At 50.7% G+C, this 25552-nt stretch overlaps 1 protein-coding gene across 1 annotated transcript in view; it reads right to left on the reverse strand.

The window, feature by feature from the left end:
* Window positions 1–1849: 1849 nt before the first annotated feature.
* The window catches only part of LOC130212755 (eukaryotic translation initiation factor 3 subunit H), a 35723-nt gene continuing 12020 nt past the window's right edge, over window positions 1850–25552 (reverse strand). The window contains exons 3-8 of the mRNA XM_056443929.1: window positions 14906–15073; window positions 14241–14340; window positions 12364–12513; window positions 5894–6014; window positions 3326–3458; window positions 1850–2107 (exon numbers count right to left, since the gene is read on the reverse strand). Of these exons, the coding sequence (XP_056299904.1) occupies window positions 2013–2107; window positions 3326–3458; window positions 5894–6014; window positions 12364–12513; window positions 14241–14340; window positions 14906–15073 (767 nt within the window). The 3' untranslated portion in view covers window positions 1850–2012. The remainder of the gene's footprint in view (window positions 2108–3325; window positions 3459–5893; window positions 6015–12363; window positions 12514–14240; window positions 14341–14905; window positions 15074–25552) is intronic.

The following is a 25552-nucleotide window of genomic DNA, read 5'->3' on the forward strand; positions in this document are numbered from 1 at the left end:
TTCCTGGCAATAAAACTGTTTCTGATTCTGATTCTGATATGTATATGTATATATACATAAATGTGTGTGTTTGTCATTCTGAAGCTGTAGCGCTGCGTGGAGTGACATGTTGCCCTTGAGGCCTGACTGGGGCGCAGCCTCGTGTGTGTGTGGGTGTGTGTGTGTGTGTGTGTGTCCCCTCGCTGTGCAAACAAAGGGACACGTTTTCATTTAAAGTGACAGCGTTTTGTTTGGAGTGGAAAGCTGTTGGGAATGAATCATAAGGAGAAAGAGGAGGAGCAGGAGGAGCAGGCCCACGTGGGCGGAGCTCCTCGTCATGAGCTGTGTTGTGGAGGAAAGACGGAGATGGATTCAGTGGGTGGAGATGATAGAAAGGCAACAATTCAGTTTATTGTGTAGAGCCCATTCCCACAAAACACACATTTTCCTCAGAGTGCTTTACAGTCTGTACACATAGACATCCCTGACCTTTGACCTTTGCCCTCACATGGGATTAGGAACAACTCCCAAACAACCCTTCAGGGTAAAAGGTCAGAACCCTTGAGGAGAGAACAGAGGAGGATCCCTCTCCAGGATGGACAGAACATTAGATGTCATGTGACCAGAAGCGTCTCTCTCTCTCTCTGTGTCTCTCTGTCGTCTCCCTCTCTCTCGTCTCTCTCTCACGTTGCCATGGCAACTGTGGATCCGGGTGGGACTACAGCTGTTGATGTAAAGTCCCGCGGAAAAAAATAATCTTGCAAATCCCCGAAACAAGAAGCAGCAAAGGGAGGAGGCGCCGTGGGGGTGGAGTTGTGGAGTTTAGCTTTTCACGGGATTACCCATAAGTATGTGCGGCCGCCGCGTGGCTCCTGTTAGATCTGCACCTGGCAGCTGGAGGTGAGGAGGTGGAGGGTGTGAGGAGGTGGAGGTGAAAGAGGTGGGGGACTTGGAGGAGGTGAGGAGGTGACATCACTTCATATATATATACACACATGTGTATATATATACATATATGTGTATATACACACATGTATATATATATACATATGTGTATATACACACACACATGCCACCAGCAGCCAGTCAGGGTGCTGAGGGTTTGGGAGAATAAATGTTTCCGGCTCGCGGGTCCAATAAGAGTTTATCACGTCGGCTGGATCCTAAAGATATAAAGATCTAAAGCTCTATAATGATCTAAATATCTAATGATCCTTATGATCTATAATGATCTGATGATGAAGAGGTCCCTGGTGACCAGCTCCCACAGCTTTGTGCCTCGTGGTTTTCTTCATTTTTATGCCCAATTCTAAGATGTGCATGTCAGCTAAATACGTGTGTTTGCTTGTGTGTGTGTGTGTGTGTGTGTGTGTGTGGCGCCCCGCACAGAGACAGCGAGCTGCTTCCAGACTCAGAGACTCAGATGGCGCCGCTGCGTCGGCAGCTTCAGAGGGTAGCGGCCCGACGCCCCTCTGGGCTTCATACAATGTTATTGTATCATACAAAAGGAGAACGTTTTTTTTTGTTATTGTAATTTTTGTGGCGGCTGCGGTTTCCAGAGCTGGTTTCACCGTTTGGGGGACGGATGGTTCTCTCAGTCAAACGATGAGCTCGTACGCAGAAACACGTCTTCATCGCGTTGAGGTGTTGCGTCACACTGCTGCCCCCCAGCGACGGTCTGAATGGACTCCTCCACCGGGCCCTCGGGGGCCACCGGCCCACTGACAAGGATGAGAACCTGGACGTCGCTTCATTCAAACAAATGAGGTGACGATGGATATTATTTTAAATAGAAGTCAAGTTTCTTCAAGCTGAGAAACGTGACGATGAGGGAATCTGTAGGGAGACAAACTCAAACAAAACACGCCGATCACCATCAGACACACGATGTGGAGACAACGCTTTATTATTATCGTCAAAGACAATTTAGGTTTTCAGGCTGGAGCGTGGCATAAAAACAATGAATTAATTATTGGAAAACAAATGAAGGCTCCGTGTGGCCCCTAGTTGTGGCCCTGGAGGGCCTCAGCTCTCTAGTTGTGGCCCTGGAGGGCCTCCGCCATGAACAGCTTCCCCAGGTTCTGAGAGGTGAACTCCTTCACGTTCTGGCAGTAGTTGTTGATTTGACCTGTTGGATAGAGTTAGAGCATGTTACATCACATACATGTTACGTCACATACATGTCATGTTACATCACATACATGTTACATCACATACATGACACATCACATACATGTCATGTTACATCATATACATGTTACATCACATACATGTCATGTTACATCACATACATGTTACATCACATACATGTTACATCACATACATGTTACATCACATACATGTTACGTCACATACATGTCATGTTACATCACATACATGTTACATCACATACATGTTACATCACATACATGTCACATCACATACATGTCACGTTACATCACATACACATCATGTTACATCACATACATGTCATGTTACGTCATATACATGTTACATCACATACATATCATGTTACATCACATACATGTTACATCACATACATGTTACATCACATACATGTTACATCACATACATGTTACATCACGTCATGTTACATCACATACATGTCATGTTACATCACATACATGTTACATCACATACATGTTACATCACGTCATGTTACATCACATGCATGTCATGTTACATCATACATGTCATGTTACATCACATACATGTTACATCACATACATGTCATGTTACATCATACATGTCATGTTACATCACATACATGTTACATCATACATGTCATGTTACATCACATACATGTCATGTTACATCATACATGTCATGTTACATCATATACATGTTACATCACATACATGTCATGTTACATCACATACATGTTACATCATACATGTCATGTTACATCACATACATGTTACATCACATACATGTCACATCATACATGTTATATCATACATGCCATGTTACATCACATACATGTTGCATCACATACATGTCATGTTGCATCATACATTTCATGTTACATCACATACATGTTACATCACATACATGTTATATCATACATGTCATGTTACATCACATACATGTTATATCATACATGTCATGTTACATCATACATGTCATGTTACATCACATACATGTCATGTTACATCATACATGTCATGTAGGTGCACAGCAGGGGGCAGCAGAGAGTCAATAAACTTAAATTAATGTAATTTCAAGATAATGGCAAAACAGAACCTGAGCTCCTGAGGAAGCAGAGGTTTGGAGAGGGAGGAGCCTGAGAGAGGAGGCTCTGTGTGTGTGTGTGTGTGTGTGTGTGTGTGTGTGTGTGTGTGTGTACCTGCAATGAGCAGCGTGTCCATGCGCGCTGGCGCCTGAGGGGGCTTGAACATCTTGCTGGTGTCCTCCTCCGGCAGCGGAGGCTCTCCTCGACTCTGACGCTGCGTGTTCTCCTGCTGACGCCGCTGCACGTACTGGAGGGAGAGAGGAGGAGAGGAGGCGTGAGAGGAGGAGAGGAGGCATGAGAGGAGGAGGAGAGGAGGCGTGAGAGGAGGAGGAAGAGAGGAGAGGAGGAGGAGGCATGAGGAGGAGAGAGGAGGGGAGAGGAGGAGAGGAGGAGGAGAGAGGAGGGAGGAGGCATGAGAGGAGGAAGAGAGGAGAGGAGGCATGAGAGGAGGAGAGGAGGCATGAGAGGAGGAGGAAGAGAGGAGGAGGAGGAGAGGAGGCATGAGAGGAGGAGGAGAGAGGAGGAGAGGAGGCATGAGAGGAGGAGGAAGAGAGGAGAGGAGGCGTGAGAGGAGGAGAGGAGAGGAGGAGAGGAGAGGAGAGGAGGAGAGGAGGCATGAGGAGGAGGAGGAGAGAGAGGAGAGGAGAGGAGGAGAGGAGGAGAGGAGGCATGAGAGGAGGAGGAAGAGAGAGGGAGGAGGCATGAGAGGAGGAGGAGAGAGGAGGGGGAGGCGAGAGGAGGAGGAGGAGAGAGGAGGCGAGAGGCATGAGAGGAGGAGAGAGGAGGCATGAGAGGAGGAGGAGAGGAGGAGGAGGAGGCATGAGGAGGAGAGAGGAGGAGAGAGAGGAGGAAGAGTGGAGGTGAGGAGGCATGAGAGGAGGAGGAGAGAGGAGAGAGGAGAGGAGGCATGAGGAGGAGGAGGAGGAGAGGAGGAGAGGAGGAGAGAGGAGGAGAGGGAGGAGAGAGGAGGCATGAGAGGAGGAGGAAGAGAGGAGGAGGGGAGGGAAGAGAGGAGGAGAGGAGGCATGAGGAGGAGGAGGAGAGAGGAGGAGGAGGAAGAGAGGAGAGGAGGCATGAGAGGAGGAGGAAGAGAGGAGAGGAGGCGTGAGAGGAGGAGGAGGAGAGGAGGGGATGAGGAGAGGAGGCATGAGAGGAGGAGGAAGAGAGGAGGAGAGGAGGCATGAGAGGAGGAGGAGGCATGAGGAGGAGGAGGAAGAGAGGAGGAGAGAGGGAGGAGAGGAGGATGAGAGGAGGAGGAGGAGAGGAGGAAGAGAGGAGAGGAGGCATGAGAGGAGGAGGAGAGAGGAGAGGAGGCATGAGAGGAGGAGGAAGAGAGGAGAGGAGGAGGAGGCATGAGAGGAGGAGAGGAGGCATGAGAGGAGGAGGAAGAGAGGAGAGGAGGCATGAGAGGAGGAGGAAGAGAGGAGAGGAGGAAATAAAGAGTAAACTAAACAGCAGAGAGAGAAGTCAAATGGAATAGAGGGTTAGAAACAAGATGCAGACACGGAGAAGGTGAGAGACGGGACGAGGAAACGAGGATGAGATGAACATAAAGGAGAGGAAAGAGGATGTGAGGAAAGGAAGTGAGAAGGAGCATCAGCAAGAGGAATGAAGTGAGATACAAGAGGCACCATGTGGCAGCAGACGTTTCTAATAACGCGTCTCAGACAGAGCGGCGTGGCGCATCGTCACGGCTGAAGTATCATTACCCGTGAACCACGGCGGCGATGAGATTAACACATTGCTCCATAAATGATCTTCTGCAAAGTGCCGTTCCCATCAAAGGAACAAAGAACAAAAAGAGAATGTAAAATGAATAAATCCCGGGGAGACAGAAACAAAGACCAAGCGGCCCCCGGCGAGCGGCGGGGAACCGGCTATCTCCCTCGCTTAGGGGCTGCGGGCGAGCGCGCCGCCGGTTACCAACTTCCTGTGATGATTAATACGGGTCCATTTGTCCGGGAAGCAGCCGGGTCGATAACACAGATTACATGGAGCTGAGGAGGCGGAGCCTCACGGAGCCGTTGTTCATCCAGGAGAAGGTGAAACGGGATTAAAACAGAAAGGTACACATCTCACAGGTACAGAACAATAACAGACTTCCCGGCTCATTAAGAGACGCCGTGTATTAACCAGTCGTACGCGGCGTTCCCCGCGAGGCGTTTGAAGATCAGAGTCGGAGCGACTCGACGGTCTTTAAGTCCTGAACCGCCTCGCAGGAGGAGCTGGATGACAACCATCAATTCATGGAGCAACAAGACGCAGAGAAAAGAGACGAGCGGCTGAAACCGAAGAGATGCCGCCTGCAAGAGTCAAGAGAAGCGACAGCTGGAGGTGAAACACGAGTGACCTGCTCACTGGACTCCTGGTCCTCAGTGGACGCACCAATGCATTAGCCTGAAGTACCTGATTACTCTGTGTGAGTGTGAGTGTATATGTGTGTGTGTGTGTGTGTGTGTGTGTGTATATGTGTGTGTATATGTGTGTGTGTGTATGTATATGTGTGTGTATGTGTGTGTGTATGTATATGTGTGTGTGTGTATGTGTGTGTATGTATGTGTGTGTGTATGTGTGTGTGTATATATGTGTGTGTATGTATATGTGTGTGTGTGTATGTGTGTGTATATATGTGTGTGTGTATGTGTGTATGTGTGTGTATATGTGTGTGTGTGTGTGTGTTACCTGGTGCTTCTGCTGCTGCTGCTTGCTCTGGTTGCGGCTGTACGTGTTGTACTTGACGATGTCTTGGCTCATGTCGTCCACCCGGTCCATCAGCAGCTGGAGGCTCTTCTCCAGGTGGTTGCTGGGAGACGAGAGTCAGACGGTCAGACAGAAGGTCAGACAGACAGTCAGACGGTCAGACAGAAGGTCAGACAGACAGTCAGACGGTCAGACAGACAGTCAGGTATTTGTATAGAAATGAAAGTGACCTGATTTGAGGTCAACCTTTCAGTCGTTGCTTAACCCCGCGCTGTCATACGTCTGCTCGTCCCTGACCTCGTGCTCGCCCCCCCCCCCCCCCGCCGTGCACACGGACGCGGTGTGAGGCCATCAGATCTCAGCCTGACATTCTGACCACGCCATCTTTTATCTGCCGCTCAGACCGATCCTCTGACAGGAATCCTCTCTGCGGACCTTCCTCTCATCTTCCTCACTCTCCTTCATCATCCTGCACGAGCACCCCCCCCCCTCTCCTGACATGTGCATGGTGGGGCTGCTGCAGGACTCGACAGGTTTCTGTAGATGTCCGTTGTCCACGTGCTGCTGGTTCTGAGTGTTTGGGGTTATTTGGGTTGTTTTCCTCTCTGCTGCAATTTCCACTTAATGTAATAAATCCAGACCCCCTCTCGCTCCCTTGGCCCCTCACACTTGGTTGTCAGCCAAAAAAAAATCATCTCTTCGAGAGAGAGGTTTTCCCCAATCCTCAATTTCTAACGCCGCGTTGACGAGCTGCTCCAGAGCGGCCGGTACCGAGCGGAGCCGACCCAGACCCTCGCTCCATCAGAACCGGCCACGAGTCCAACGTGCCGTGAGCCCGCTCGGCCTCCTGCTGGGAGGCGTCGGCACGTAGTCACGACGACGACGAGGACTGAAGACGCCTCAGGATCGAGAGTTAAGACACCAGGACATGAAGAGCAGCTGTGAAGAGGGGCCAGGTGAGCGGGAGGTGTTCTGGGAGTCCAACCCAATGAACACCTCACAGAAGCTCCTGTAGTTCTGACTCGCACCGCAAGGAGTAACTGGAATAAAGACGGAGCACCGATGCCTTCAGTGCTGAGTTCCTCATCCGTGAAGCACAACGCCGTCCACCTGCGTGACATGAGATATGTCAGGTATACGCACAGCCGGAAGCCATCGGCAGGACCTCTGGCAGCCATCGGCACCGTCACCGTTAACACCGTCATCACCGTCATCACCGTCATCACCGTCATCACCGTCAACACCGTCATCACCGTCAACACCGTCATCACCGTCATCACCGTCAACACCGTCAACACCGTCAACACCGTCATCACCGTCAACACCGTCATCATCGTCAACACCGTCATCACCGTCATCACCGTCATCACCGTCAACACCGTCATCACCGTCAACACCGTCAACACCGTCATCACCGTCAACACCGTCATCACCGTCAACACCGTCATCACCGTCATCACCGTCATCACCGTCATCACCGTCAACACCGTCATCACCGTCATCACCGTCAACACCGTCATCACTGTCAACACCGTCATCACCGTCAACACCGTCATCACCGTCATCACCGTCAACACCGTCAACACCGTCAACACCTCCACATGCAGACAAACAGATGAAGTCGATCCAGAGAGAAGAAGCTGACGGAGGAGTCCTCCTCCTCCTCCTCCTCCTCCTCCTCCTCCGTGTCAGAATTGATTCTCGCCGACGAAAATCCATTTAAAACCATTTGATGGAGCAATGTGGCGTCTGATGTGGGGAGCATCATAACATTCAGTCAGAGGCCTCAGAGCATCTGATGAGTCAAGAGTTGAGCTGGAGTGTGTGTGTGAGTGTGTCTGTGAGTGTGTCTCTGTGTGTGTGTGTGTGAACTGTGTGTGTGAGTGTGTCTGTGAGTGTGTGTGTGTACTGTGTGTGTGTGTGTCGTGTGTGTGTACTGTGTGTGTGAGTGTGTCTTGTGTCTGTCTGTGAGTGTGTACTGTGTGTGTCTGTGTGTGAGTGTGTCTTGTGTGTGAGTGTGTCGATGCTCTGGATGTTGTTATACTTCGTCACCAGGATGTTATCTTTGTCTTTCTGCGACCTTGACGTGCCGCTAGGTGATGAAGAGTTTCTGCTGCTAGGTGATGAAGAGTTTCTGCTGCTAGGTGAAGAAGAGTTTCTGCTGCTAGGTGAGGAAGAGTTTCTGCTGCTAGGTGATGAAGAGTTTCTGCTGCTAGGTGAAGAAGAGTTTCTGCTGCTAGGTGAGGAAGAGTTTCTGCTGCTAGGTGATGAAGAGTTTCTGCTGCTAGGTGAAGAAGAGTTTCTGCTGCTAGGTGAGGAAGAGTTTCTGCTGCTAGGTGATGAAGAGTTTCTGCTGCTAGGTGAAGAAGAGTTTCTGCTGCTAGGTGATGAAGAGTTTCTGCTGCTAGGTGAGGAAGAGTTTCTGCTGCTAGGTGAAGAAGAGTTTCTGCTGCTAGGTGATGAAGAGTTTCTGCTGCTAGGTGAAGAAGAGTTTCTGCTGCTAGGTGATGAAGAGTTTCTGCTGCTAGGTGATGAAGAGTTTCTGCTGCTAGGTGATGAAGAGTTTCTGGCGCTAGGTGAGGAAGAGTTTCTGCCGCTAGGTGAGGAAGAGTTTCTGGCGCTAGGTGAGGAAGAGTTTCTGGCGCTAGGTGATGAAGAGTTTCTGCTGCTAGGTGATGAAGAGTTTCTGCTGCTAGGTGAAGAAGAGTTTCTGCTGCTAGGTGAGGAAGAGTTTCTGCTGCTAGGTGATGAAGAGTTTCTGCTGCTAGGTGAAGAAGAGTTTCTGCTGCTAGGTGAGGAAGAGTTTCTGCTGCTAGGTGATGAAGAGTTTCTGCTGCTAGGTGAAGAAGAGTTTCTGCTGCTAGGTGAGGAAGAGTTTCTGCTGCTAGGTGATGAAGAGTTTCTGCTGCTAGGTGATGAAGAGTTTCTGCTGCTAGGTGATGAAGAGTTTCTGCTGCTAGGTGAAGAAGAGTTTCTGCTGCTAGGTGAAGAAGAGTTTCTGCTGCTAGGTGATGAAGAGTTTCTGCTGCTAGGTGATGAAGAGTTTCTGCCGCTAGGTGATGAAGAGTTTCTGCTGCTAGGTGATGAAGAGTTTCTGCTGCTAGGTGAAGAAGAGTTTCTGCTGCTAGGTGAGGAAGAGTTTCTGCTGCTAGGTGAAGAAGAGTTTCTGCTGCTAGGTGATGAAGAGTTTCTGCTGCTAGGTGATGAAGAGTTTCTGCTGCTAGGTGAAGAAGAGTTTCTGCTGCTAGGTGAAGAAGAGTTTCTGCTGCTAGGTGAGGAAGAGTTTCTGCTGCTAGGTGAAGAAGAGTTTCTGCTGCTAGGTGATGAAGAGTTTCTGCTGCTAGGTGATGAAGAGTTTCTGCTGCTAGGTGATGAAGAGTTTCTGCTGCTAGGTATAGAAGAGTTTCTGCTGCTAGGTGATGAAGAGTTTCTGCTGCTAGGTGATGAAGAGTTTCTGCCGCTAGGTGAGGAAGAGTTTCTGCCGCTAGGTGAAGAAGTTTCTGCTGCTAGGTGATGAAGAGTTTCTGCTGCTAGGTGATGAAGAGTTTCTGCTGCTAGGTGATGAAGAGTTTCTGCTGCTAGGTGAAGAAGAGTTTCTGCTGCTAGGTGATGAAGAGTTTCTGCTGCTAGGTGATGAAGAGTTTCTGGCGCTAGGTGATGTGTGTTTCTGGCGCTAGGTGAGGAAAAGTTTCTGGCGCTAGGTGAGGAAGAGTTTCTGGCGCTAGGTGATGAAGAGTTTCTGCTGCTAGGTGAAGAAGAGTTTCTGGCGCTAGGTGAGGAAGAGTTTCTGGCGCTAGGTGAGGAAGAGTTTCTGCTGCTAGGTGAAGAAGAGTTTCTGCTGCTAGGTGAGGAAGAGTTTCTGCCGCTAGGTGAGGAAGAGTTTCTGGCGCTAGGTGAGGAAGAGTTTCTGGCGCTAGGTGAGGAAGAGTTTCTGCTGCTAGGTGAAGAAGAGTTTCTGCTGCTAGGTGATGAAGAGTTTCTGCTGCTAGGTGAGGAAGTGTTTCTGGCGCTAGGTGAGGAAGAGTTTCTGGCGCTAGGTGAGGAAGAGTTTCTGCCGCTAGGTGAGGAAGAGTTTCTGGCGCTAGGTGATGAAGAGTTTCTGCTGCTAGGTGATGAAGAGTTTCTGCCGCTAGGTGAGGAAGAGTTTCTGCCGCTAGGTGAGGAAGAGTTTCTGCTGCTAGGTGAGGAAGAGTTTCTGCCGCTAGGTGAGGAAGAGTTTCTGCTGCTAGGTGAGGAAGAGTTTCTCTGGAGCATGCTCAGTTGTTCTTGAAGCTTTTTAACAGCCGAGTGCAAAAAAGAAACACGACGGCTCCTAACGGGCTGAAGCGTTTTGTATGTCCCACGCAGAGGAGGAGGAGGAGGAGGAGGAGGAGGAGGAGGAGATGATGCATTCACACCACCACGAGGACTCGGGGCTCAGAGGCTGAATTATTCAGACGGGTCAGAAAGCCCTTCGATCAACCCTGAATCAAAGTCTGCAGAGGGACCTCCCATCATCAGCCATCCTGTCTTAAGGTCAGGTTCAATGGCAGGGTGTGTGTGTGTGTGTGTGTGTGTGTGTGTGTGTGTGTGTGTGTGTGTGTGTGTGTGTGTGTGCTCATATTTACCCAGGACAATAGAGGCCACCTTGTAAAGCTGTATTGATGTGTGAGCCAAATGGGCCGACATCCAGTTAATGGAGAGTTCCTGAACAAAGAGACTTCCTCTGGATGTTCCTCTGAGTCTTCACCTGAAGGCCGTCTGGAGCTCTGTGTCCTGTGCTCTGTGCTCTGTGTCCTGTGCACTGTGTCCTGTGCTCTGTGCTCTGTGTCCTGTGCTCTGTGTCCTGTGCTCTGTGTCCTGTGTCCTGTGCTCTGTGTCCTGTGCTCTGTGTCCTGTGCTCTGTGTCCTGTGTCCTGTGCCCTGTGTCCTGTGCTCTGTGTCCTGTGCTCTGTGTGTCCTGTGCTCTGTGTGTCCTGTGCTCTGTGTCCTGTGCTCTGTGTCCTGTGCTCTGTGCTCTGTGTCCTGTGCTCTGTGCCCTGTGTCCTGTGCTCTGTGTCCTGTGTCCTGTGCCCTGTGCTCTGTGTCCTGTGTCCTGTGCTCTGTGTCCTGTGTCCTGTGTCCTGTGCTCTGTGTCCTGTGTCCTGTGCCCTGTGTCCTGTGCTCTGTGTCCTGTGTCCTGTGCCCTGTGTCCTGTGCTCTTGTGTCCTGTGCTCTGTGCCCTGTGCCCTGTGTCCTGTGCTCTGTGTCCTGTGCCCTGTGCTCTGTGTCCTGTGCTCTGTGTCCTGTGTCCTGTGTCCTGTGTCCTGTGTCCTGTGTCCTGTGCCCTGTGTCCTGTGCTCTTGTGTCCTGTGTCCTGTGCCCTGTGTTCTGTGTCCTGTGCTCTGTGTCCTGTGCTCTGTGTCCTGTGCCCTGTGTCCTGTACTCTGTGTCCTGTGCCCTGTGCTCTTGTGTCCTGTGCCCTGTGTCCTGTGCCCTGTGTCCTGTGCTCTGTGTCCTGTGCTCTGTGTCCTGTGTCCTGTGCTCTGTGTCCTGTGCTCTGTGTCCTGTGTCCTGTGCTCTGTGTCCTGTGTCCGGTGGCAGAACAACGGGCTGTAAGCAGGGCGAGGAGGAGCCTCTCGCTCAGTGTCTATAGCCTCATCTCACAGACAATGAAGATAAACAAAGTGATGATGACGTTTATGTTTTGATTCATGGAGGTTGGACTCCTGACTGCCTGTTATCCAATCACAGCTCAGCCACAGACCTGTGTGAGAACATCGGAGCTCAGAGGATGAAGACGGTTGTTTCTACGCAGCGCTTTTCCCTCAAGGCCGCCTGTGTGGACACAGTTACAGTTCTTCACCGTCACCTTCCTCGTGCCTCTTCACCTTCACCTTCCTCGTGCCCCTTTGTCCCAGACTCTGTGCTGGAAGGCCAAATACAGCGAGCAGGCGGGAAGAGGAGGAGTGAGGAGTCGCTCACAACAACAACAACCAGAGAGGAGGTGCAAAGGAGGACACCCATGAGCCTCCTCTCCCCCTCAGGGCTGAAGACCGTGTCAGACACACGGAGACGGCTGCGCTGCAGCATCACGTCACTTCAAGGCCGCTTTGAGGAGACGACGACATGAATAAATGTGCATTCATGCGATCCATCAGCAGGATCAGCATCGTGTGGCAAGAACAACGCCGAGAAAAACGGCACCGCTCGCCTCCGACGGAGAGGACGCTGACGAATGGGCCGCAGATTGGAAACATTAAATAAAACCCATTATCGGTGTTTCCTTTGAAGAGGAGGAAACGAGGAGGACGTCAGAGACGTGAGAGACGCCACAAAGCAAGGACAGCGCCGCACGCCGACAACCCAGGAGACCGTCTCATGGGGGGGGGACTCCATCAGAAGCTCCGTTCAGCCTCAGAGCTGGAAGAATGAACCACATGCAAGAAAAAGTGAGGCGACACTCTGTTAGTGAGCCACCCCACGCCTCTCACCTGCTCGACAGGTTGAGCAGCTCGTGCTTGTCGGCGACCGTCGACTTGTCCTCCAGGTCCCACATGAGCGCGTTGATGAGGTGGGAGTTCTTGATGATAATCGGCACCTCTTCGAACATGTGCTCAAAGCCGATGTTGGCCTTCTTCAAGCTGCAGGGAGCAGGGAGGAGAGAGGAGAGTTACCACCCGGAGCAGTTACCTGCTGACAGGTCACCAGAGGAGTAGCTCACGCTCTACAGTCACCTGGTGGAACACACTTCTAGTGATGTGCATTTAGTTCAGCGTTGTGTGATCTCATGGATATCCTGATGGTGGATCGACTCATCGGCATCGCGTCGACACATTTATACTCAAAAAGAACATTTACCGTCGGAGACACAAGGAGCTTTAAGAGGGATAACTTGACCTTTTATGCAAAAACACAAGAAACGACAGTGTGACCCCGAGTTGACCCCGAGTCTGACCCTGAGGTGACCCCGAGTCTGACCCCGAGTGTGACCCTGAGTGTGACCCCGAGGTGACCCTGAGTGTGACTCTACTGGTGAGCCTTCACACTGAAGTGTGAAGGCTCACCAGTAGTCACGTCTGCATGAACCCAGCACGGTGACTCCCTGCTCGTCACGCGTGCCCTACACTGCGTCTGCAGGCGTGTGACGCTGCTCTGGTCCAATGGGCTCGCAGCATTAACGCTCCATGTACACTGGACCTGAACCACAGAATATGATGTGATGAACAGAGCTGATTTTGATGAGGTCATTTTGAATGAGCGTCATCTCAAACTCCAGGAAGAGGCCGAGCCTCCTCCATAACGACGCAGCATAAATACTGAGTGTTCGAGGTCTTGGGGCAGTTCTCCATCTGCAGCGCTGAAACTACACTTTCCTGCAAATTCTGACCTTTTCAAAATGCCTCCAGGGATGTCAAGTTGTCCATGAGGACGGACACGGCGCTCAACACTTAATGCCACGCTCTCTCCAAGCCGGGCCCACTGGACCAAGCCAAAGGTCGACTGCACGGCGACCTTGAGACTTCACGTTGTGAGTGCAGGTCGTGACCTCACGGCCGGCCGGAGGCAGTTCAGAGGGAATCGGGCTGCTCAGCGCTAGTCTGTGGCTGCCGTGCATTCCAGGAAGATGGACAATGTATGCAACATCAAGGACACACATGGAAGACACTTCTTACACACATTGGTGTGTGTGTGTGTGGGGGGGGGGGGGGGGGGGGTTGGATTAAACGCTTTTGAAGTGTGAATATTTCTTTGGGGGGGGTATTGATTATGAGATTTCCAGTCTTTTCTGAAGATAATGGCGAAGCGGTGATATTGTCCTCTCCTGCCCTGTGCTGCCCCTCTCCATCACCAGCTTATTGGGACAGCGGTAGCTCCAGAGCGTCGTCATAAATCATCAGAACTAATGAAAAGCTGGAGCAATGAGACCCTGACGGAGCACACGGGTCAATAACAGAGTGGCCGGCAATAAAGACGCACAGGTGGAGCAGCACCAGATGAAACGCTGCAGGGACATTTTTTCCTTTTCTCCCGGCAAAGATGCTTTACGGGAGTTTAAGATGTACATGGGGAGGAGGTCCCTGAATGCACCGCAGTGCGACGCCTCTGGACGTCTCCATGGAGCCGTCTCTTGTTTCTGCATGTGGACCCTCATTACGTCCCTTTAATTCAAAAGCAATTGCCACAAGCCGCGCGTCAGAAGAGTAAACATGGAACATTTGAACTGATAATTCATCATCATATTCATCATCATCATCATCATCATCATCAATCTGCTTCCAACGCCTCCCTGTGGACTCGTGTGTCCGTCACATGAACACGTGAACACCAGCTGCACGGAGAACATTCAGGCGCTCGGTCGGCCGCTCACCCCTCCGGCGTGAAGTCCTTCTCTTTGCAGATCTCCATGAGTTTGGGGGTGAGTCTGTAGGCCTTCAGGGACAGGGAGCCCTGAGCCGTCTTTATGGGGTCTGCAGGGACAAGAACACCACAATGCTCTTTAGAAACACGCCCTCTAAAGATAGAGAGATGGAGAGAGAGAGAGAGAGAGAGGGAGAGAGGGAGACAGAGAGAGAGACAGAGACACAGAGAGAGAGAGAGAGAGAGACAGACATACAGAGAGAGAGAGAGAGAGAGAGAGAGAGAGAGAGAGCGACAGACATACAGAGAGAGAGAGAGAGAAACAGAGAGACAGAGAGAGAGACAGAGAGAGAGAGACAGAGAGAGAGAGAGACAGAGAGAGACAGAGAGAGAGAGAGAAACAGAGAGACAGAGAGAGAGACAGAGACAGAGACAGAGACAGAGAGAGAGACAGAGAGACAGAGAGAGAGAGAGACAGAGAGAGAGTAGTAATAGTGGCTCAAGCTGACAGCCGCCAAACTCAAGTCTCTAAAGTTTGTGAACATCTTAAATCTTTCCCAGGCGTGTCCAGGAGGCTGCAGCCCACATGCTGTGCACCAGGCTCCACCTGTGGACCTCCTGCAGCCGCCATCTTGTGGCCGACCGGCTGCACGGCTCTGCTCCCGCTCCGCTCACCGTAGATGAGCACCACGGACTCCTCGATGGCGTGCTGGTAGCTGAACTGGGAGTCGAGCAGCGCTCGGCTGACGAAGGAGCCGTAGTAGGTGGACTGGTACCAGCCCACGTGAAGGTGGTCGATGTTCACGTGGCGCAGAGAACGCATCATCTCCATCTGGTACTGGACTACAGGCAGAGAGGAGGAGAAGCATGACACTCAGAGTGAACATCAGTAGGAATCAGCTGGGGGATATTGGGGGGGGGGGGGGGGGGTAGTTTGGTCTCCATCTGCACCTGGACAGTGTACGAACAGACGGGGAGAAAATAAAGCAGCAACAAAGATAGAAAAAAGAAAAAGCTTCTTCCTCTCAAGTGGTTGTGGGAGATTCCCCCAAAAAACATCCTGCAGACGACAGTCAGCCTTCATCCCTGAGATCAGGAGAAATACGACGAGAGACACAGACTCCATCAGCCGCAGACATCACCAGAGCATTTCATTACGCCAACATGCCGAGGACGGCACAACAACCTCATCGGCTGCAAGAAACAACCAGAGCCACGAGCGGCACCGCCGTGCAGCAGAGGATAAATCAGAGTTAGGGGGCAGCTGTGGCCCCCAAGACCCTGGAGAGGACATCCTTCTACTGCCGGGATGTTAACTAGAACACACTGCAGGGGGGGGGGGGGGGGGGGCAAAGACGATGGAAAGGTGGCGGATAGTGAAAGGGTGGGAAGGAGAAAGAAGTGTGACTGAGGAGAGAGAAAGGACTCTCCTGTCGGGTTCTTTCTAATTGCCAGAATGTGGCCCCTGGTGGCCACGTTATGTAAAGCAGTCAAACATCTGTCACACTTCCAGGGCAGCAACACCTCCAGGTTTACTAGCATCGGCTGAACCATCGTAAAGCAACAGCCCACGCCTCTGCTGTACGTCTCCTGCAGAGCCTCGAGAGGCTCCTCCCCCTTCTCACATGAACACTGGACAGACGGCCATCGAGGCCCCGTTCACAGCCTGCAGGGACCCAATCGAACGCATCTGGCCTTTTTACTCAGTGATTGGCGTTGTCAGAGATAACAGCAGCGGGGGAGATTCACGGGATGATACGGGGGGGCAGCAGGAAGATTGGGTTTTATCAGGAGGAAGAGTGAGATTGCGAATCGTGTAGCAACTGTGACAAACCACAGAGAGGGGTGTGTGTGTCGGGAGGTATGTGTGTGTGTGTGTGTGTGTGTGTCGGGAGGTGTGTGTGTGTGTGTGTTTCTTAGCTGTGGTTCCTCAGCGTAACAGCAAGTCAAGTCGAGTTCATAGTGTCTTCTCTGTAATTCTGAGTCTACTGTGACATGAGAAGTTCGCCCGGTCCTCTGACGCTAGCGTCTGCACGTTAGCGTCTGCACGCCGCAGCAGACTGATGCCTTATGGGTGCTTTTTCTTTGCTGTATACTTCCTCGAATAAACATGAATATCTGAATATTTGAGTTGGTCAGAAGACTGTAAACAAGCCTCATTTAGGGATGCAGTTGCCACCATCGGAATGGAAGCTTATCGTCTATAAACTACTACAAGCCCTCTAGTGGAGTAATATGGTACTACAAGCTCTCTAGTGGGGTAACATGGTACTACAAGCTCTCTAGTGGGGTAACATGGTACTACAAGCTCTCTAGTGGGTAACATGGTACTACAAGCTCTCTAGTGGGGTAACATGGTACTACAAGCTCTCTAGTGGGGTAATATGGTACTACAAGCTCTCTAGTGGGGTAACATGGTACTACAAGCTCTCTAGTGGGGTAACATGGTACTACAAGCTCTCTAGTGGAGTAATATGGTACTACAAGCCTCTAGTGGAGTAATATGGTACTACAAGCTCTCTAGTGGGGTAACATGGTACTACAAGCTCTCTAGTGGGGTAATATGGTACTACAAGCCCTCTAGTGGAGTAATATGGTACTACAAGCTCTCTAGTGGGGTAACATGGTACTACAAGCCCTCTAGTGGGTAATATGGTACTACAAGCTCTCTAGTGGGGTAATATGGTACTACAAGCTCTCTAGTGGGGTAATATGGTACTACAAGCCCTCTAGTGGGTAATATGGTACTACAAGCTCTCTAGTGGGGTAACATGGTACTACAAGCTCTCTAGTGGGGTAACATGGTACTACAAGCCCTCTAGTGGAGTAATATGGTACTACAAGCTCTCTAGTGGGGCAACATGGTACTACAAGCTCTCTAGTGGGGTAACATGGTACTACAAGCCCTCTAGTGGGGTAACATGGTACTACAAGCCCTCTAGTGGGGTAATATGGTACTACAAGCTCTCTAGTGGGGTAACATGGTACTACAAGCTCTCTAGTGGGGTAATATGGTACTACAAGCTCTAGTGGGGTAACATGGTACTACAAGCTCTCTAGTGGGGTAACATGGTACTACAAGCTCTCTAGTGGGGTAACATGGTACTACAAGCTCTCTAGTGGAGTAACATGGTACTACAAGCTCTAGTGGGGTAACATGGTACTACAAGCTCTCTAGTGGGGTAACATGGTACTACAAGCTCTCTAGTGGGGTAACATGGTACCACAAGCCTCTAGTGGGGTAACATGGTACCACAAGCCCTCTAGTGGGGTAACATGGTACTACAAGCTCTCTAGTGGGGTAACATGGTACTACAAGCCCTCTAGTGGGGTAACATGGTACTACAAGCTCTCTAGTGGGGTAACATGGTACTACAAGCCTCTAGTGGGGCAACATGGTACTACAAGCTCTCTAGTGGAGTAACATGGTACTACAAGCTCTCTAGTGGGGTAACATGGTACTACAAGCTCTCTAGTGGGGTAACATGGTACTACAAGCCCTCTAGTGGGGTAACATGGTACTACAAGCCTCTAGTGGAGTAATATGGTACTACAAGCTCTCTAGTGGGGTAACATGGTACTACAAGCCCTCTAGTGGGGTAACATGGTACTACAAGCCCTCTAGTGGGGTAACATGGTACTACAAGCTCTCTAGTGGGGTAACATGGTACTACAAGCCCTCTAGTGGGGTAACATGGTACTACAAGCTCTCTAGTGGGGTAACATGGTACTACAAGCTCTCTAGTGGGGTAACATGGTACTACAAGCTCTCTAGTGGGGTAACATGGTACTACAAGCTCTCTAGTGGGGTAACATGGTACTACAAGCTCTCTAGTGGGGTAATATGGTACTTCAAGCCCTCTAGTGGGGTAACATGGTACTACAAGCTCTCTAGTGGGGTAACATGGTACGACAAGCTCTCTAGTGGGGTAATATGGTACTACAAGCTCTCTAGTGGGGTAACATGGTACTACAAGCTCTCTAGTGGGGTAACATGGTACTACAAGCTCTCTAGTGGGGTAACATGGTACTACAAGCTCTCTAGTGGGGTAACATGGTACTACAAGCTCTCTAGTGGGGTAATATGGTACTACAAGCCCTCTAGTGGGGTAACATGGTACTACAAGCTCTCTAGTGGGGTAATATGGTACTACAAGCCCTCTAGTGGGGTAATATGGTACTACAAGCCCTCTAGTGGGGTAATATGGTACTACAAGCTCTCTAGTGGGGTAACATGGTACTACAAGCTCTCTAGTGGGGTAACATGGTACTACAAGCTCTCTAGTGGGGTAACATGGTACTACAAGCTCTCTAGTGGGGTAATAAACGTTTTGAGAATGCCGATCAAAACCGATAATAATAATATCGGCCGATATGGATCGGCGCCGATCAGATCGGTGCCGATCAGATCGGCGCATCCCTAATCTTGACGTCTGTACATTTCCTCCTCTCTCCCTCTCCATTCTTCATCTGCGTCAGCAGCCACCATGACTGAGGCGGGGGCTGGAGCCCCTCGACCTCTGGGTCCTGCCTCACCCGTCAAGGGTGAGACTAATAAAAGAAAGAACATAAATGCAGGTCCCGGCAGGACATGCCCTCTACGGCTTCTGTTGGAAACAAAAGCCCGCCTCGCTCCCCGCTGGAGTATTACCAAGACAGCCGTTAAAATTCTGTGGACATTAACGACGGCGCAAGCCGGAGAATGGCCAATTCCACAGAATCATCAAGGAGCAGAGGCGGGAGCACGCGCCCGTTTGCTATTCCTCTTTCATTCCTGCTGCCGGCCTCCTCCCATCAATCAATCTGGGTCCCGAGGCCAGACGGGGAATGAATCTGCCCATTCCCTTCGCGCTGCTCGAGTGTGTGTGTGTGTGTGTGTGTGTGTGTGTGTGTGTGTGTGTGGGAGGACAGGGGGTGTAAGACTAAGACAAAGTGAAAGTGTATTTAAAGTATTGAGAGAGAGAGAATGGTGAAGCAGGAGGTGATTCTGAGTGACGGTTCAAAATGTGGCCGAGCAGGCGCATGTGTGTGTGTGTGTTTGTGTGTAGGTGTGTGTGTGTGTTGCCATGTACTGCCAGCTGTACATCTGGTGGAGTGGCGGCTTCATCAGCTGACCTCCTCACCATGGGCCACGGGGTTAAGTCACCATCAACAAGGCTCGTCAGGCGTGTGCACATGCACATGCGTGTACACAGACAGGTAGTCCATCCTCTAATACTCAATGACATGAGGTGAACTGCATCAGCCCATACATGCTGCTGCAGGACACACCATCTCAGAGCAGCCAGATGTGTGTGTGTGTCCGTGAGCACACACACACACACACGTTGTCACGACACACACACACACACGTTGTCACGACACACACCTGGACGAGGCGCCTGTTGCAGTGTTTTACAGACAAAGAAAGCACGAGGTATATAAATAGTTTATATTCATTAGTGTCAAGTTGAGCAGAACAAAATTAAATGAGGTCAAAGGTTGAAACTCGGTGAGAGCGGGAACATCTCCTCCTCCTCCTCCTCCTCCCTCTCACACCTCTTCCTTACCCCTCTCTTTTCCTCTCTCTTTTACCACTTTTTTACGTCTGTAACATTTCTCTCCCCTCTTTCTCACCCTGCATAGAGTAAATGTCTCTCGACTTGGCGTCCACCCATCAATATCCTCTAAAGTTGACAGGAAGGCACAAAGCGGTGGCCGTGTGATGATGGATGGCCGGCGAGCCGTGAGGCGCCTCTAAGTGACTAATTCCTCATTATTTGCCCGTGGTGCTCAGTGGCGACAGCAGAGCACGCTCATCTCGGCACGCCATAAATACTTCAGAGCCGAGACCAAAACAAACAGCGAAGCACACGGCCGTCTGCGGCGGCGCCGCTCCCTCAGGTATCACCACGGGGACCAGAACGAGGAGACGCTCGCCACTCATTACGGACCAGAGCAACCAGAGCTGCTACCAGAGAAGGCTCAATGGCTCAACACCCCTGGCCTGACTGTGGAATGACTCAACACACCTGGCCTGACTCTGGAATGACTCAACACACCTGGCCTGACTCTGGAATGACTCAACACCCCTGGCCTGACTCTGGTATGACTCAACACACCTGGCCTGACTCTGGTATGACTCAACACACCTGGCCTGACTCTGGAATGACTCAACACACCTGGCCTGGCTCTGGTATGACTCAACACACCTGGCCTGACTCTGGAATGACTCAACACACCTGGCCTGACTCTGGAATGACTCAACACACCTGGCCTGACTCTGGAATGACTCAACACACCTGGCCTGACTCTGGAATGACTCAACACACCTGGCCTGACTCTGGTATGACTCAACACACCTGGCCTGACTCTGGTATGACTCAACACACCTGGCCTGACTCTGGAATGACTCAACACACCTGGCCTGACTCTGGAATGACTCAACACACCTGGCCTGACTCTGGAATGACTCAACACACCTGGCCTGACTCTGGTATGACTCAACACACCTGGCCTGACTCTGGAATGACTCAACACACCTGGCCTGACTCTGGAATGACTCAACACACCTGGCCTGACTGTGGAATGACTCAACACACCTGGCCTGACTCTGGAATGACTCAACACACCTGGCCTGACTCTGGTATGACTCAACACACCTGGCCTGACTCTGGAATGACTCAACACACCTGGCCTGACTCTGGAATGACTCAACACACCTGGCCTGACTCTGGTATGACTCAACACCCCTGGCCTGACTCTGGAATGACTCAACACACCTGGCCTGACTCTGGAATGACTCAACACACCTGGCCTGACTCTGGAATGACTCAACACACCTGGCCTGACTCTGGAATGACTCAACACACCTGGCCTGACTCTGGAATGACTCAACACACCTGGCCTGACTCTGGTATGACTCAACACACCTGGACACACCTGGCCTGACTCTGGTATGACTCAACACACCTGGCCTGACTCTGGTATGACTCAACACACCTGGCCTGACTGGAATGACTCAACACACCTGGCCTGACTCTGGCGTGTTGTTTGAAGGCCTTGAACCAGCTGCTCCCCTGGAGGCCCTGAACAGGAGAACACCGATGATGCTAATGCAGCGTCTCCTCCCTCACATGCAGACCAGCCGTGACCCCGGCCGACCTCGACCGACCCCTGTGGACACGGCGCTGCTTGTGCATGTTCTGGGTCAATAAAACACTTCCGTTTTCCCTCCGTGTGGAATGAAATATCATGGAGCTGGAGACAAACACACCTCAGTAATGCCCCAGAATGAGGGAGACGGTGTTTCCTCGAGGACGCCGACGTCCCCAAATGCACAGAAACGTCTGCATTAAGAAAAATAAATGTACAGCAGAGACAACGTCAGAGATTATCGTTTAAACCCACAGTAACCAGACCTGACCCCCAGCGGGTGTTACACACATCTGCTGCTTTAGCTTCTTGCTAGTAGTCGTTCAGCTTGGGTGGTATTTGGACTTTTAAAAACGAGGTATATGAATATACTGAGCGATAAGTGTTCTGTTTCATGTACATGAGTGATAACGTCTTTGGTTTCATTCTCGGCCTGCAGCTTAACAGATGGCGTCGGGCCCTGGAGATGGAGACTAGATCTGAGCACAAAGGAACATTAATAATACAACAATTAACATGATAAAGCCAGAAATTGCTGAAAATGGCACGATTACATAGTTGAGTTTATTGAATTAAAGTAGCGCTCAATTATGAGTCAACCGTCGTCGGGTGAGATCTCCGTTTCAATATAAGTGCTGCTGTAATCTCACAAGTCTGTCGCCAGGCAGCCGAAATACAGAGGAAGGACCTCTGGTCCCATCGGCCAGCCTCTCCGTATGGACCTCAGCATCCTTCCCTGAGTGCATGAGGCCTCAGCTGAGCCTCTCCCAGCGTCACAGGCCACTGCAACACATCGGAGACACTGGGCTTCTGCACTGCAGCACTTATAAAGCTTCAATGGGCAAAAGACTGTTGAATCTTTAGTAAAAATGCCACCGGTTGGACCAGGATGGATGAATAGCCAAATAAATCTGAAGCAGATATGAAACATGTCTCCATCGTGGTGCAATCAAAAGGAACCATTAACCCGTAGTATGCTACTCAACACTTGATGAAGCAGAAGCTTTCTGGACCAACGGACTGCAGGGTTAGGGGGGGAGCCAGAGGAAGAGAGGGATAGAGGGTTAAAGGGTACCGTTCTCCCAGCACATGTTGACTAGTAACAGCATGAAGGTCCCATGTGTAACTCAGACCACTGAGGACCGCTCTGTTCCATCAGCTCCAGACCGGTGAGCCGCATGTATCAGTAGCATCGGTTACGTTGGTCTTGATGAAGTAAATCATCCCACAGAACAAGAGCACAACGTCCTTCATCCAGCTTCTTTATTTAACTCGCAGCACATGTAGACACAACAGAGTGGAGGCAGCCACTTGCAAATGCCTTCTACATGCCACTTTAAGCCAATTAATAAGCAATGAAGGAACATCTGTATAAATGTGTTATCTTCATGAGGTTGTGTTGGTGAGATCCATGGTGAAGATGCAATTAGTCCCATCACAAAAGTAGCAAGAGAACACCCTGCTGCTTGGAAGAACAATGGATCTAGTTGTTGTAACCAGTGGAGTCGCCCCCTAGTGGCCATTAGAGCAAATGCAACTTTACGGCACTTCTGCATTAGATTCCTTTTTTAGACATGATGGTTTCTGACACACACACAGCGTGTGAAGTTGAACACATTGTTGGCATGGTAACATCTATGACACTAAATCCTGAGAAACAAAGAATTTCTTTGAATTACAGCCGTTCTTCCTGTTGGTGCTTCAGCGTCTGCAGCCACTTCCTCTCAATCACCGTCACTTCAATCTGAAGATGTGTGGCTAATTGGTTTGGCGAGTAATTCAGGCGGGAGTGACATAAACAAACATAAACTGAAAAGAGGGAGCCAGTCAACACCATGAGAGGACTCCAGGCTGTTTACACAGCGAGAGCAGCTTTCCGTGCTCCTCTTAATGAAGTGTCTTGTTAGGACTGGAATAGCACAGCCTTGTAATTTGTTGTCATATCAAAAGTCCAAATGTAACCCTGTATGGTCATGCATAGACCAGCATGTGTTGTCCAAGGGGTCCACCCACACACACCAAGAAATGAGGACACATCTCATGAACAGGTTCCCTTGAAACGGGTCGGTTCCACCAGTGTGCCACCGGCTGATAGCCAATGGCAAGCCTGACAGAAGGAGCCAATGGGAGGCCTGACAGAAGGAGCCAATGGGAGGCCTGACAGAAGGAGCCAATGGGAAGCCTGACAGAAGGAGCCAATGGGAGGCCTGACAGAAGGAGCCAATGGGAGGCCTGACAGAAGGAGCCAATGGGAGGCCTGACAGAAGAATGGTCGTGACGGACAGAGGGGGTGGGGTAGAGGGAGTGGGGGTGGGGTAGAGGGAGTGGGGTAGATTTTGGACAATGTGGTGCAGAAAGAAGGAAGAGCAAGATATTGTTTTTTTTAAGGGATGAACAAAGTACAGCAGGAAGTAATCCTCGTGAGGAAGATGGGAAACGGTCATGGAGGATGGCGTCGGCAGCTTTCTCACCGGCAGTGAATACAGAAAAGGGAGGAGGGGACGAGCTGAGGGGAGGAGGTGAGGAGGAATGAGGGGAGGGAAAGAGACGGCTAGTTCTACCTCTAGGATACCTCTAGTTCTACCTTTAGGATAACTCTAGTTCTACCTTTAGGATACCTCTAGTTCTACCTCTAGGATACCTCTAGGATACCTCTAGTTCTACCTCTAGGATACCTCGAGTTCTACCTCTAGGATACCTCTAGTTCTACCTCTAGGATACCTCTAGTTCTACCTCTAGGATACCTCTAGTTCTACCTCTAGGATACCTCTAGGATACCTCTAGGATACCTCTAGTTCTACCTCTAGGATACCTCTAGGATACCTCGAGTTCTACCTCTAGGATACCTCTAGTTCTACCTCTAGGATACCTCTAGTTCTACCTCTAGGATACCTCTAGTTCTACCTCTAGGATACCTCTAGTTCTACCTCTAGGATACCTCTAGTTCTACCTCTAGGATACCTCTAGTTCTACCTTTAAGATACCTCTAGTTCTACCTCGAGTTCTACCTTTAGGATACCTTGAGTTCTACCTCTAGTTCTACCTCTAGGATACCTCTAGTTCTACCTTTAAGATACCTCTAGTTCTACCTCGAGTTCTACCTTTAGGATACCTTGAGTTCTACCTCTAGTTCTACCTCTAGGATACCTCTAGTTCTACCTCTAGTATACCTCTAGTTCTACCTCTAGTTCTACCTCTAGGATACCTCGCCCTGCTGCAGATTACGAGTGACCTGGGTTGAATATCAAAGGGATTTACCAGAAGTGTTACCGAGCAAAGCCGAGTTTACATAATCACTCCCGAGTCCAACGGGCGACACCTGCTTCATAAGCACCTGATGTAAACCGAGCCACGCCTCCTCGGTGGTTTAACCAATCGGGGGCCACGATGTGAGGATCACACATCCCACAAACCGTCTCAATCGAAACACAACTACAGGAATCACAACGGCTGACATGCTGCGCTCGTTGCTGCAGTTTCATCTCTTTCGCAACCTCCTTTTACACAGCGGATCAACACAGCGCCGCTCTACTACGGTGCGCCTCCTCTCCAGGAGGTCACGATCACCGAGCTCCGCTGTTACAGCCGTCCCTAATCTGTGTGCCAGGAAACTCCTTTGCATTATCGCTCACGCCACAACTAAACAGGGCCACGTCGTGAGGATGCTGCCCAGAGCAGACTGCAGCTGCACACAGCCTCCATACACAAGGACACGGCGATAGAGGCTGGGCTTCACATAGGTTTGATATGAGGCGGCTGTGTGCGCCCCATTACGCTCGTTCTCCACCTTCTGCTCCTCCTATTGGTCACGTGGACGGCTCCACACTGGCACCTGTTGATGGGATGCAGCATAGCACCCTCTCTCTCTCATCGCTGCCCATCCTGTCGTCTTTTCTTTAGAGATAGCGGAGGAGTAGTCGTATTGATCCTGGGAGCCTCCAGCAGGCGATGGATGTGGATAAGACACAGAGCCCGGTGGAGTCAAGACGGAGCTGAAGCTCACCAAGCAGAAGCTTCATGGAGGGCTGATGATCAACTGAGTCAGACGGACACAACGAGACTCCGACACGTTCCATCAGAACAAAACCACTCGCCAACGTCCTCCTGCTGCTCTGACAGGTGCGTGTGCACCTTCCTCTTCCTGCTGCAAAGTTTCCCAATCATACACTCGCTTCAGGCCAGTTGCCG

This window comes from Pseudoliparis swirei, chromosome 22 (assembly GCF_029220125.1).
Source record: "Pseudoliparis swirei isolate HS2019 ecotype Mariana Trench chromosome 22, NWPU_hadal_v1, whole genome shotgun sequence".
In the NCBI taxonomy this organism is placed as follows: domain Eukaryota; kingdom Metazoa; phylum Chordata; class Actinopteri; order Perciformes; family Liparidae; genus Pseudoliparis; species Pseudoliparis swirei.